Genomic DNA, 13,542 nt, shown 5'->3' on the forward strand with positions numbered 1-13,542 from the left:
AGTACTCTTACCTTGGCTTCCTAAGTGCTGGAATTATAGGCATGCATTGCTACAAGTTTTTAATTTATACAAGTGATCAAGTAGTACTCAATTTGTTGTCTTTATTTTGCTTAGGGATAGAGAATCTTTTATAATTTGTGTGTAAATACATTGAAGTTGTTGGTTTAGAGTTCTTTTAATGTTAACTGAATAGAGAGAGTTATATATTTCTCGTTTCAGCCTAAAACAGCCAATGTTCTAGGAGCAGTTAATAAGCCACTTTCATCAGCAGGCAAACAGTCTCAGAGCAAATCATCAAGAATGGAAACTGTGAGCAACGCAAGCAGTAGCTCAAATCCAAGCTCTCCTGGAAGAATAAAGGGGAGGCAAGTTCACTCACAAGAGATGCCATGTTTTATGTTTGATTCCAACAAGGCTGTGAAATCTAAAATAATACAAATATAAATATTGATGACAGTGAATGAGATGAATTGGTAGTTACTGACAAATGACACTTGGCTTTCCATATCTAGCTACTGCTAGTGCACCATAACTGACCCATGGTTTACCACTTATGGCTCATTCATACAATGGAATACTTAAATCATTAAAAAGAATGCGGTCAGGGACTGGAGAGACTGCTGCACAGGCTTACATACTAAGTAACGTTGCCAGAAATCAGTGTTGATGTTGTAAAAGGAGGAAGAAATCAAATAAGAAATTTACTGACTGCACATTATTGCCGCAGAAGTAGTAAAGATGAGGGCTGGAGAGATGGCTCAGTCATTTATTTTATATATATATATATATCTTTAAAAAAAAAGAATACCACAGTGGACAGGGAGACTTGTTTTTTGTTTTGTTTGTTTGTTTAAAAAAAAGAAGTAAAGATAAAAATGGGAGCTAGGACAGACAGGGTAGATCAAGGTGCATTTAGGCCAGTGGGATATACTAATAACAGGTTTTAATTTCTGTTCTCTGTCCACAAATGAAATCTAGTTTTCAAAATATCATATGGTAAAATGAATTTATTATTTATTTCCTTAATTTATCAAATGGGCTATATTGCTTACTGATTTGGTGCAAGATATGATAGAAAACATTATCTTTAAAATGAATGAAGTCTTTGCTTTTGAAGTTATAAAGCTATATAGTGAAACAATCAGATAGGCTTTTGAGGTTATTTGATTGTAAAAATAATTATATGTCTCTATTCAAAGGCTTGATAGCTCTGAAATGGATCACAGTGAAAATGAAGATTATACAATGTCTTCACCTTTGCCAGGGAAAAAAAGTGACAAGAGAGAAGACTCTGATCTTGTAAGGGTGAGATATTGGTTGACTGTGTGTGATGCTCTTAATTCTAATCAGTTTAGTCATTTTTGCTCTATTTATTTATTTATTTATTTATTTATTTATTTATTTATTTATTTATTTATTTATTTATTATATATAAATATACTGTAGCTGTCTTCCAATGCACCAGAAGAGGGTGGTTGGGAGCCACCATGTGGTTGCTGGGATTTGAACTCAGGACCTCTGGAAGAGCAGCCAGTGCTCTTAACCACTGAGCCATCTCTCCAGCCCTCATTTTTGCTCTTTAGCCAGGCAATTATAGTTGTTATTAAATTTGTTGTTTTAGTCACATTCTTTGGCTTTAGTTTCAAACTCAGTGTTACAGTTTATTTTATGTGATTCTTGTCTTCAGGTAAATAAACAATTCTTTGTCTTTAGAGTTAAACATGTCAGTTTCATACTCAGAATTGTTTGCTTTCCTTTATCTTTTAAAACACAATATTACTTTGGCAAGAGAGAATGGGATGCAGGTCTCAAAGTCTTTTTCCTCCTGTTAGAAAGTCCCTTTTAAGTTTTTAAATATTGACAGAAATAGCTTCTATGGTAGCTAACACTTGTAAATGTTACTTGAAGACATATTTGGTGAAGATTCACTGCGATACAGATTTCTTATTCCAATTCAGCCCTGTAGATTTGGTAACTGGGCCTGTTTGGACTTCCAGTTGAGCTCTGGATGTTTCTTGAATGACAGATGAGGCTTTCTAAACCTGTTTCCTTGTCTGTAAAATGGATAGTTTGGGCTTGCCAGCCTAATAATAATGAATTATTATTCACTAACTGAACAAATGAGTTAGCCTACATAAATTGTTGATACTGTCGCATTGTTACAATGATTCATGCTGTTGAGCAATAGTAAATATGGTTGACTCTAACTGAGTAATGAAGATGAGAATTTTCAATAAAATAGTCACCATCGTTTTCTTTGGAATCTTATTTGCCCTTGTTTTCCACTGGCATATTTCAGTTATTTTCAAGTTTTTTCAATTTATTGAGCTAGCCCAGTTGTTGTTCTTTTCATTTTATATTAACTTTTTTACTAAATCCTTATTAGCTGGTCAAAAGTTTTCCCCAGTGGACTGGAGAGATTGCTCAGCAGTTAATAGCACTTGGTTGTTTTTCAGAGGACCCAGGTTTGATTCTCAGCACTGTCTTTAACTTCAGTACCAGGGCATCCAAAGTCCTCTTCTGACCTCCACAGATGTGTGGTGTACAGATAGTGCATGCAGACAAAACACTCATGCACACTTGAGAAGGGTTTGCACAAGAAGCACTAGAAATTGATAACTGAGAAAAATGTAGAATCAATAACAGAAAGAAGTTCTATTGCCAGGTTTTTAGAAGAGAATCTTTAAGTTAGTAAAAATATTTATATATATTTTTAGTTCTACTTAATCAAGAAAAACTTTTATTGTTATAATCATACTTAAACATGGAATAATTAACAAGCTCATGATTTTCTTTTTGTAGCAGAAACAAGAGTTACAAATTTGAGGACAGTCTTAGCTTTGTAGTAAGTTCAAGGTTAGCCTGAATGCTATATATAGGGAGGCTGTTGCCAAGGAAAAAACACGACAGCAGCAACAACAACCCTGAACAAAGGCTAGGGGTGTAGTCGCTTGTCTAAGTTTGATCTTCAGGATCAAAGAAGGAAAACCGTATGTGTAGTGTCTGTGTATGGTTTGTGCTTATGCATATAGTTTGTTTCTCTCTGGGGATTTTGCTACATCTGCTGAACTCTGTTCATCGCAGTAACCTCTGTGATACAGAGAGACAAGCTGGGTACACAGTCTCAAACTGAACAGAATCTAAGGAAGTAGCAGAAAGCACTTGTGTGGGAAATCTTAAATCTGAGAGACTTGGAAGACTGTTCTATATTCTTCTGTGAGAAAGAAAAGGTTGGACTGGTAATGGTTTTCTTCCCAGTTAGTATGTAGTAAAATTTTAATTTTTTTCCATGTAGAAAAATAAGTAGACATTAAAACAGGACAGTATAACTAGCATCAGTCCACAAGTGCTGTGGGCACTGAGATAGTATATGGCTGCTGCGCTCCCCAGACACTCTTTCTTAAGGTAGGAAAAGAGTCTATAATCTTAGCAAATTAAATTTCTAAAAGAGAAAAAAGATGAAGATAGACAGGATATCTACCCTACGGACTTCCCCTTCATGACTCACCTCCACCAAATTATCCCCCAAAGGCCTTATCTCCAAATAGCACACATTGGGATATGAAGTCCTAAACACATGAAGGGGCACAAATTTAGACCATAGCAAAAAAGAAAATAAAGGTTGAATATATTCAAAAGAGTGGGTTTCCCAGGAAAGAAATAATACCAAGAATACAATCGGACAGTTCACAGATAGAAAATGCCATAACTTTGCTTGCTTGTTTCCTTCCTTCCTTCCTTCCTTCCTTCCTTCCTTCCTTCCTTCCTTCCTTCCCTCCCTTCTCTTTTCCCTTTCCTTTCCCTTTTCCTTTTTCTTTCTTTCTTGGATTTTATTTTTGAGACAGTTTCAAATTTCAGTCTGGCTTTGAACTCAGTATGTAGGAAGATAACCTTGAGCCTCCAATGTCTCCCCTTGTGCGTACTGTCATCATTGCTGAGTTCCACCATGCAGTGTGCATCGTGGGCAAAACACTTTACCAACTAGGTTATTTCACTAGCCCCCATTTTAAATAAAATCAATCAATCTATCTATCTATTATCTATCTATCTATCTAGATCCAGGTGAATAGGCAGTGTGAGTGCGTGCTTAAGTGTCACTTGTACCTGGCACTGAGTGTGAGGTGCCCACCTTCACCAAGAGACACCATACAATAAAGTACCAATTTGAGAGGTCTCCCATCAGAGCTCTCCTAAATTTAAGAATGAAGATTCATCAGTTGTTCACCAGTGGATGGCCCCATACCTGGGAGTATATGGGTGGTGCAAATCAGAGTTGAAATTATTTAATTTAATAGGGGGTAGTGGGAAGGGGTGAGTGTGATCAAAGTACATTGATCAATTCTCAAAGAACTAGTAAGGGTACGGGTTCTTGTTTTATAAAAAATAAAAATTCTACTCTTACTCCAAGGAATGTTTAAAATCAAATTCTAGTAAATAGCCAGATTAAGTGGTCTATGTTTGTCATCCCAGCTACTCTGAACTCCTAACATGGGAGGGAAGTCAAAGGCCAGCCTGGACAGCATCACGAGGCCATCTTCATTCTATAGATCAGATCAAATAGCTGTGGTTACACTATATGTAAGATCTGTACATTTAGATACATATTTGTGACAAAAAAAAGTCACAGGTTTTTAGGAGTTGTCAGTGTTCAGAATGATAATTTATTTGACTGCCGTGCTGGAGCTTGAACCCAGGGCCTTGCATATGATAGGCTTTGCCACTGAACCCCACCCTAATCCCTAACAATTTTTTTCAAAATTTAATTTTAAAAGTTGTGATCTTCCTCCCTCCAGTCTGAGTTGGAGAAGCCTAGGAGTCGGAAAAAAGCACCTGTCACAGACCCAGAAGAGAAATTGGGTATGGATGACCTGACAAAGTTGGTACAGGAACAGAAACCTAAAGGCAGTCAGCGAGGTCGGAAAAGAGGTCATACGGCTTCAGAATCAGATGAACAACCGTGGCCTGAGGAGAAGAGGCACAAAGAGGAGCTCCTAGAAAATGAGGATGAGCAGAACAGCCCACCAAAAAAGGGCAAAAGAGGCAGGCCACCAAAACCTCTTGGTGGGGGAACATCGAAGGAAGAACCAACAATGAAAACATCCAAGAAAGGAAACAAGAAAAAACTTGCCCCTCCTATAGTAGATGAAGATGAAGAAGAAGAAAGACAAATTGGAAACACAGAACAGAAATCAAAAAGCAAACAGCATCGAACATCAAAGAGAGCACAGCAGAGGTGAGTATGTGCAATCCTAAACCAGACCATCAATGCAGTAAATGTACTTACCATATTGTAAATCATAATTTGATGCTATCCACATTTGGGTCTTCCCCAAAGCAGAGCAGAATCTCCTGAAACTAGTGCAGTTGAATCCACACAGTCCACACCACAGAAAGGACGAGGAAGACCATCAAAAATGCCATCACCATCACAACCCAAAAAAAATATGTAAGTTGTATATAATATTAAATTTCAAACCACTTTCAAATTATTTTGCATATTTGTTTTAAGCATATTTGTTGCTGCACTTAAGTTCCAAATATTTTGTCCAAGTATTATTCAAATATACTAGGTAAGACATTTTTATAAACTTATCTAGAGAATTAATAGCACAATTAATATTTGTACATTTTTTATAGGTCTAGAGAAGTCTTTGTAAGTGAATGCCAAATAGTTATATAGTCTTATGGTGTACAAACATGCTATTTTCCAATAGTCTCTATGCATCAGCCAGGGTTCCTTATTGCTCCAGGATACAGTTCTTAATCGCCCCCCAGAGAACTTTTGGGCACTTGCATCTTTTGAGTACGTTTGGATACTTACACACATGCATTAATAAGAGAAGCAGAGCAGTCAGTCTGTCCAAAATCATCAGCACAGCACGAACACCTGCACTGTCAGCTGCACACCAGGGCGATTTCCTGTTACAAAAATAGAACCAGAATATCATGTCCTGTTAGTCAGAAATGTCATCTCTTCCTAGGCATGCTCACTATGTAGCTGCTCCTAGTAGTTGACTTTTAAAATGTTATTGAAGACTTGGCACCAGAATTGGAGATCATTGTTGGGTACCTTTAAAATCAAACATAATTACATGGTCTTGGTAATGGCTCTACCAAGACCTGATATTATACTTACCTTTTGTTTCCAGCACATTTCAGCTAAATACTTAGGTACCACGGAGTTTTTCCTGTTTCTGTGTGTTTCATAGGAAAAGGAAAAGTTGTCTGAGTGTCACCTAGTGTTTCATGCCTTCCTCTATATATTTCTCTAGAACATTAGAAGTACAGGTAAGTACATTATTATGACAGCTTCCTACCTATTGGATCCAACAAGCAAAATCACTGTTTCTTAAGCAATAGCCAGACATTAATTTTATAGCTGTTAAATAACAGAATTTTAAATATCTCACCTTTGTAGTTTTTTTCTTAATATCTGGTCATCATAAACTTAAATGGTTATGATTTCCCCTCAAGTTTCATAAATCCACGAACCTTCAGAACCTAAGTATATTTCAGCACAGAAGGATACTTTTTATTTATCTTGTCAGAATCTCTTCCACTTTTTAGACAGATGTTTTCCAGAGCTGGAATAATAACATGTTATAATTTGTCCGCTTTTTGTGTCTTAACTATAATATAATTGAAAAACATTATCATCCATGTAATTTTGTTTGGTGGCACATAGCATAGTTCTTATTCATATGAAAATGCATATGCAAAGTTATGACTGATATGTGATGTGTCCTGAAAATATGTAGGGCATTTTAAGGGAATATAGTGGGAAGAAGCTGGGGAATTTTTCTTTTTGGAATGTGACAGTGAATTAATTACTTGAAACTAATAGAAGAGATGAGATAGTTCATTGGGTAAAGACTCTTCCTGCCAAGCCTGACTGCCTGAGTTCAGTCCCCAGCACCCACATAGTAGGAGGCAAGAACCAATTCCTTTGAGTGTCCTTTGACTCCCACAGGTTGTTTGTGGCACATGTGTGTTCACACACAGTATAAATACAAAACAAGTAGGAGTGAGTAGGGAGAGAATACAGGTGAAGTTTCTGAAGTGGGAAAATTTTGGTAAATCCAAGGAACTGGAAACAGCAAAGGCTGTAACTGTCAGGAATAAACAGGTAGGCCAGGACCATCTGAAGGGATTTACAAGTTTATTCTTGGTTCAGTGCAGGGGTTTGTATGGGAGTGATACCATTTGTTCTGTTTTTTTTTTTATATAAGATATATTTATTTATTTTATGAATGTGAGTACACTGTCTTCAGACACACCAGAAGAGGGCATCGGATCCCATTACAGATGGTTGTGGTTGCTGGGAATTGAACTCAGAACCTCTGGAAGAGCAGTCAGTGCTCTTAACCACTGAGCCATCTCTCCAGCCCCTGTTCTGTTTTTTAAAAGAAACACTTTGTAAAGAGAAAGACAAGAGGTAGTAATGAATGGTGGTAGCGATGTCAGAGAGGCTTGGGTGTGGGTTCAGATTTCTCTTTGCACGGTTAGTATACAGAAAGTGCGCTGTTCTCTACTCAGAGGATGCTCGCTTTGACCCACTTAGTGACTGATGAAGAGGAAAGATGAGATAGATACTGGCTTCAGGTTGTTGTGAAGTCCTTTATGGTGATAGTCTTGGTGACATCTTTCTTCCTTTTCTAGAAACTTTGTATTTATGGGTCAAGATGAAAATTTATTTATCTCATGACACAATTGAGAATAAAAATGACAGAAATTCATAAACTATTTAAGATACTTTCTTCCAGTGAATTAATACACAACTTAATATTGGGATTCTCATTTTATTTTATGTGTTCTGCTTTAGCCGTGTAGGACGCTCCAAACAAGTAGCTACTAAAGAAAACGATTCAAGTGAAGAAATGGATGTGCTTCAGGCCAGCTCTCCTGTCAGTGATGACACTACGCAGGAAGGAGCAGAGGAGGAGGATATTTCTGCAGGAAATGTATGTCCTTTTTGAAGTGTCATGTATGTGGTGTTGCAAAATGCAAAAATTGAGCCAGTAAATATTTAGTTAGCTCCAGCACTTGTTGTCTATAATTCCAGATACTGATGCCTTTGTTGTCATGTTATTTTGCTTACCAACTAGGATAATGGAGAAACACTTTTGAGGGAAGCTTGAACTCACTTGAGAATGATGGGTATTGTATTGCCTAGAGAACTGCCAGCCAAAAGCTGAGGAGTCCAAGAAGTTTTCATGTTACCAGTCTAGGCACTGGTATCCTTGAAGTGTGTATTCAGATTTTACAGATGTCTTTGACATTTCTGTTTTGAGTCTCATGACAGAAACCAGAAGAAAGCCACACGAGTAAAAGTGAATCTTCAAGTCAGATTAGTTTTTGGGATTGAGGTGTAAACTGGCTTTGCATGCTTGGCACTGATGCTGCTTTTACAGAAGACGGAGCTGGTACTTTGCAGAGACTTCCTTCTTTTAAACAGCAAATGCTATTGCTAGCTATCGCATACTTTATTTATTTACATACACCTCAAATGTTGCCCCTTCTACTGGTCCCATATCTTATACTTCTTACTGGGGGGAAACTAACACAAATAGGAACTGTGTTCCTGATGCATTCATGCTAAAATTTTAGATCAGCCCAATCAATTTTCTTCATTTTGGAAACTTGAGTTCTTTGGTCGGTTCCCAAAGTTGGACTCTGTGGGCCAGTTCTGTTTCACGTGGTTCAGTGGTTCCATTCCCAGGGTTTGTTTAGATGAGTCTCAACTAAATCATCTCAAAGCTGGCCTGCTTTGTTTCCTAAGGACTTTGAGGAAGGAAATTAGAACCTAAAACTGACTCATCCATGGTAATGGAGAACAGCTGTGTATTAGGGTCACTCACTTAAAACCCTGCTCCTTTTCCTTCTTATTTATACTGACCTTGTTTTCAAATCAGAGTTTTAAGCTTCCTGTAGACCTTGCTAGTAAAAGGTAGTACGTTTGAAATCAAGATTGTGTAGATGTGTCTCCAGGTATTGGGAGCCAAACTCACTGACTTTTGTCCTAAAATGACCTTGCCCTAAAGTCAAGTGTTTTCTTCCACAGAAAGGAAGTAGGAATATGGCAGCTCTGAAAGTAGTTGTTACTCACCCGGGATACCGTGCTCTGTGAATGGCTCTCTAAATATTAATACAGAAGGAAAATAATCTGTTGCCTAGGAAAGGCTGACTGTGGGCCTGTCCATATGTAGGCATTCTAGAGGCCTTAGTATCTGAAGACAGGAAGAAATAGGAAGGGCAGTTTTAGAAGAAAAAAAATGCAAAGAAATGCAAAGAAATTCAGAAATGTGTGAGAATAAAGATTGTTTTAAAATGATAGTTGGTACTTACTCTAACTGTGGATGTGCTCACATTGGTTGTCTGTTGTCTTTTCAGGTACGGCGGCGAAGCTCCAAAAGAGAGAGGCGATGAACACGTCATTAACTTTCATTGTGAAAGCTTTGGGGGAAAAAAACATTTTTTTTTGTCAAGTATGAGGCAAAATAAAGCCTTTGATGCACAAAACGGGACTGCCAAAGTGTGGACAGTTGGACTTTTGATGACCATGAATTTGTGGTCACATGCATCAGCCATTCACATAGTGATAACATTGACTCCAGAGTCTTGTGAAAGTGTCATGTGTGATGGCTGTGTAGACATAAACTAAAGAAGAACGTGTAAATATTCCCACCCCCCATTTCTGACTTCTAAAGTGCTTGTATAGCTTTTATCTGCGGCTTTAAACTGACAGTACCACTGCTTACTGGATCTATGGATTTGAAATGCATTTGCTAGGGTGGATCTTAAGCAATAGTCTGTCAGTATTTGTATTTGAAATCTCTGCAATTTTACTGTGAAAACCTGTTTTCAACAATTGGTGTCATTTTCTTGATGTCACTACTTGTTGGACTTAAGTGGTCTCTTCCTGCCCCTTTGTAGCTCATCTTTGTTACTCCAGGGCACCCGTCATCTTTCGAGGTGCTAAAGCATCTGCCAGCGCACTAGAACATGCCTCTGTCTGGGGCAACGCACGGATTGTGAGATAGTCCTGAACTTACCTGATGACTTTACACCTCAGTATTGGTCCCAGAATTTTCTGGCCTTTCATGGCAATGAAAATTTTAAGAAAGAGATTTAAAATATTTTAATTTTAAAGAGTGTGTTATAAAATAATGTACTAAATTCTTTATTCCATTCTATCATCTTTTTTCAGTTTATATTAATCTACTGTATCAATAAAATTCTGTAATTTGAATGGGCTTTTAATAGTCTAGAATGTTACTGTGTATAGATATTCTTGAACATTATGTTCAGAAATGCAAATTATTACACTATAATATAAAATCTGATATATACACATTAGGAAAGTTCTCATTCTCCATAACCATGTAAAATTAATCAGAAACAAAAAATTTTATTGATGCAGTGTATCTTTATAAATCTGTTCTTGAAAGCCAAGTGTTTTGTATTTTATAGTGAGTTGCATGTTTATGAAAAAATTGCTGATCATGAGATGTGCTTTTCTGTAAATTCATACTTAGCCATAGTATATGATAGATGACCCCTTAACATAGTTTTTCATCAAGAGTTTATAATTGTACTTTATTTTGGAGCCAAAAAAAATTGTTTTGGGGGGAGGGGCTGGGTGACAGTGATTTATCTAGTTTGGGCTGAGACTTTAGGCGTCACACTCAAAAACACTGAGAGAGTCCCACTGCATCCAGAACAGGACAAATGGAAATTTGTCTGGGTTTAATTTGAGGTCTGCAGAATCTAAAAATGGATTACCAAGGCAGTGCCCTTTACATAGAGTATGAACCAAAATGGATTGGTTGCTACCGTATGCTCACCTGAATTAACTTTAGATTTCTGGGTGCAGGGTTGTTTTTGCACAGTTGTTAACAATAGAAAAGAAAATTACATTCTGAGTTACCAAGTTTATTATATCAAATAACAGAGCAATTTCATATAGTACGCCTTTATGTTTAAGGTTTGTTTCCGAAATTGGATATAATAAATTGGGATGCTATAAAGAAGTAACTATTTTAGAGATGACATCGTGCTATTTTCTAGTATGTATTGCAAATGATGTGATTATTTTTCTTTTTAATATTTCTTCATGTTTATGAAACACTTTATTTTTAAAAAGATGTTTGAATTGTGTGTTAATCCTTCAGTGTTTAACTTTTCTTCATTTGCATCAGTGTTGGCACCAGTGGTGATGGGAGGCCGCTGTCTGTCAGGACAGCTAGTGCTGGATTATTATTTGAAATTGAAATGTTTCATTAGTTCAGCTCTCCAAACAATAATGATGTTCCCATTTCAACAGTACAGGAGCATGTTTTTAAATTTATGGCATAAGTAATAAAGGATAGCATTGTATTTTTGTTATCAATTAAATTTCATTGGAAATATTTATGGAAATATATGTTCAAAACAGTTTTATAAAACATAAAAAATATTATGGAGGATTTTTATTTGCATGATCATAATTCACCAAATTTCATTGCACATTAATGCTGTGCATCAGTTCATGACAAACATGGTCATTGTAGATTTTGTTTGTTCAATGCCAATGAGTCTGTAATTTTACAACCCACTTGTTCACTTTTTGGAAGGATTATAATGTAAAATTTCCATTTTTGTGTAGAGAAATAGGTGCAATAATGATCAAAGTTTTTATGTCCTGAGTCTCCATCTTGGGGGCTTACTATTATGTTTAAACTTAACACTTCATGTACTAATGTTTGGAGAGCCACATACTTTAAAATAAAGCTAAGTATGTATACGACATGGATTGCTGACAGTTGTTAGCGCACTGTAGTGGTCATCCTCATTTGAGAATGTGTACTGACATTAAGGAACTGTGTAGCTCATTGTAATGGACGTCCCGTGGAATCCAGTGACTCCTGGGTGAGCCTTGCTTGCTACAGTGCCACACTAAGCTCTTTCAGTGGTCTCCACTGTGTGTGTACATTAGAAATGTGCTGTAAAACTTGTTCTAGACATTAAAGTTTAAATGACTTTCTACATCTTACAGCTTGCCAGTTTGACTTTTGCCTACTAGAGGAATTGGGGATGTGAAGATTGAACTTAGGCAATAACTCTCTACCGCATAGCATTATGTTATAGTGAACAGTTGGTTCCAGGTGATCAGTTTTCAGGCACAGTTTTGGATTTTTCTGTGAACTTAAGTAAACATAGAAGCTCATGTAATTATATTCCTATGTAACTCAATATATATATTTACCAGAGAAAGTCATGTTTGGTGATTTTCAATTTTAGACTCATTGTTTCCCAGTGACATTTTTCTAAACTCCATGTTTAAACTTTTCATGCAAAATCTTGCCTTGCAAAAATTTACTAACGACTACTCAAGTTAATGAATTGCATAGCTGAGAAAAATTAACGTAAAATTTGAAACTAAGGACTATGCAGATACATTACTAGGAAGTTTTATTTGCTCAGTAAACATCATGAACCCACGGCTTGCCAGTTACTCAATGTTTTTTTAAAGCGAAGTTTGATCAAGGCAGACTAATCCCCTGTCTTTGTGATGTTTTCGTTGCTTTGGAAGGAAGTGGATTAAAGAAGTTGTGGGATATGCTGTAGCTTGGAAAAGGTGATTTGGGAAGAACCTGCTACATAGATAGAAAGTAGTTCAGTTATTCAGAAGTGAGATCTAGAATTGCTACGGTTTGTGGCTGTGGTTTCTATAACTGTAGGGTGTCCTGGTCATATGAGAGTGCTCTGTGTTGCCTGGTTCTCAGACAGCTGCTGGTGCTGTTTCAACTGCTGTTTGTAGTTTCTTGTGTGAAATTGCATCCTTATGTTTAATGTGTGTGTCTATGGGGCTTGTTGATGTGGGGACCTGTTCTTTATCTAATTGATCCTCTAAGGAGGATAAATCCTATCAGCTCTTCTTTCTCCTGTTGCTTTTTTTCTCCTCCATCTGGTATTTATTTTCTTAGACCTTTTAGCTCTGTTTACTTGATTGATTTGACCTCTTCTAGTAGTTCTTTTAGTTCACACTTGGTTGTGTTCTTTAATGGTTTCCCTGCAGGTTAAAGTAGACTTTGACTTCTGTAGGCCGGTGTACTGGTGCATTTAGCACCTTCACTACAAGTAGGGTGTTTCTAACAGCTCAACTGTGTGCAACTACTCTGTGCAATAGCCAGTATGTGTTTGATGGTTATTACTGTGATAGCATTGTTGCTTGGTGTTCTTTCCTGTTTATCTGTGCATTTTCTCTTTACCGTTCTGTACCTCATCTCAGTTTATTTTCCTTCAGTATAAAGAGCATTTCAGATTGACTTACGGAATTGGTCTGCTGGCCATTAGATGGCTAAACGGCATTCCATCATCTTCTGGTTTTTACCTTTTCTATGGAGACGTCAGTCTTTACTCTCCGTAGATAAACCTGGGTGTATAGAGACTGTGTGACTCCTTTTTAAATTCCTGTTCCTGTCAGTCTTCAGTCCTGGTGAATGATCCCAATTATCTCTTGAGTATGTTTTCTTCACTAATGTAAAGTCTCCTTTAATTCAG

The 13,542-nt window shown here is 37.0% G+C and overlaps 1 protein-coding gene across 7 annotated transcripts in view; it reads left to right on the forward strand.

The window, feature by feature from the left end:
- PDS5B (PDS5 cohesin associated factor B) overlaps positions 1-11,993 on the forward strand; it is a 124,254-nt gene extending 112,261 nt beyond the window's left edge. For 2 of the 7 annotated variants that reach the window (XM_080941348.1, XM_080941349.1), the window contains exons 30-35: positions 220-365; positions 1,200-1,305; positions 4,794-5,233; positions 5,336-5,446; positions 7,823-7,961; positions 9,391-11,993. In XM_080941348.1, coding sequence (XP_080797474.1) covers positions 220-365; positions 1,200-1,305; positions 4,794-5,233; positions 5,336-5,446; positions 7,823-7,961; positions 9,391-9,426 — 978 coding nt within the window. In that variant the 3' untranslated portion in view covers positions 9,427-11,993. The remainder of the gene's footprint in view (positions 1-219; positions 366-1,199; positions 1,306-4,793; positions 5,234-5,335; positions 5,447-7,822; positions 7,962-9,390) is intronic. The other 5 variants (XM_080941351.1, XM_080941347.1, XM_080941350.1 and 2 more) reach the window with 4 other exon arrangements.
- Positions 11,994-13,542: the final 1,549 nt, after the last annotated feature.

Source organism: Micromys minutus (assembly GCF_963924665.1).
Source record: "Micromys minutus genome assembly, chromosome: 29".
Taxonomy (NCBI): domain Eukaryota; kingdom Metazoa; phylum Chordata; class Mammalia; order Rodentia; family Muridae; genus Micromys; species Micromys minutus.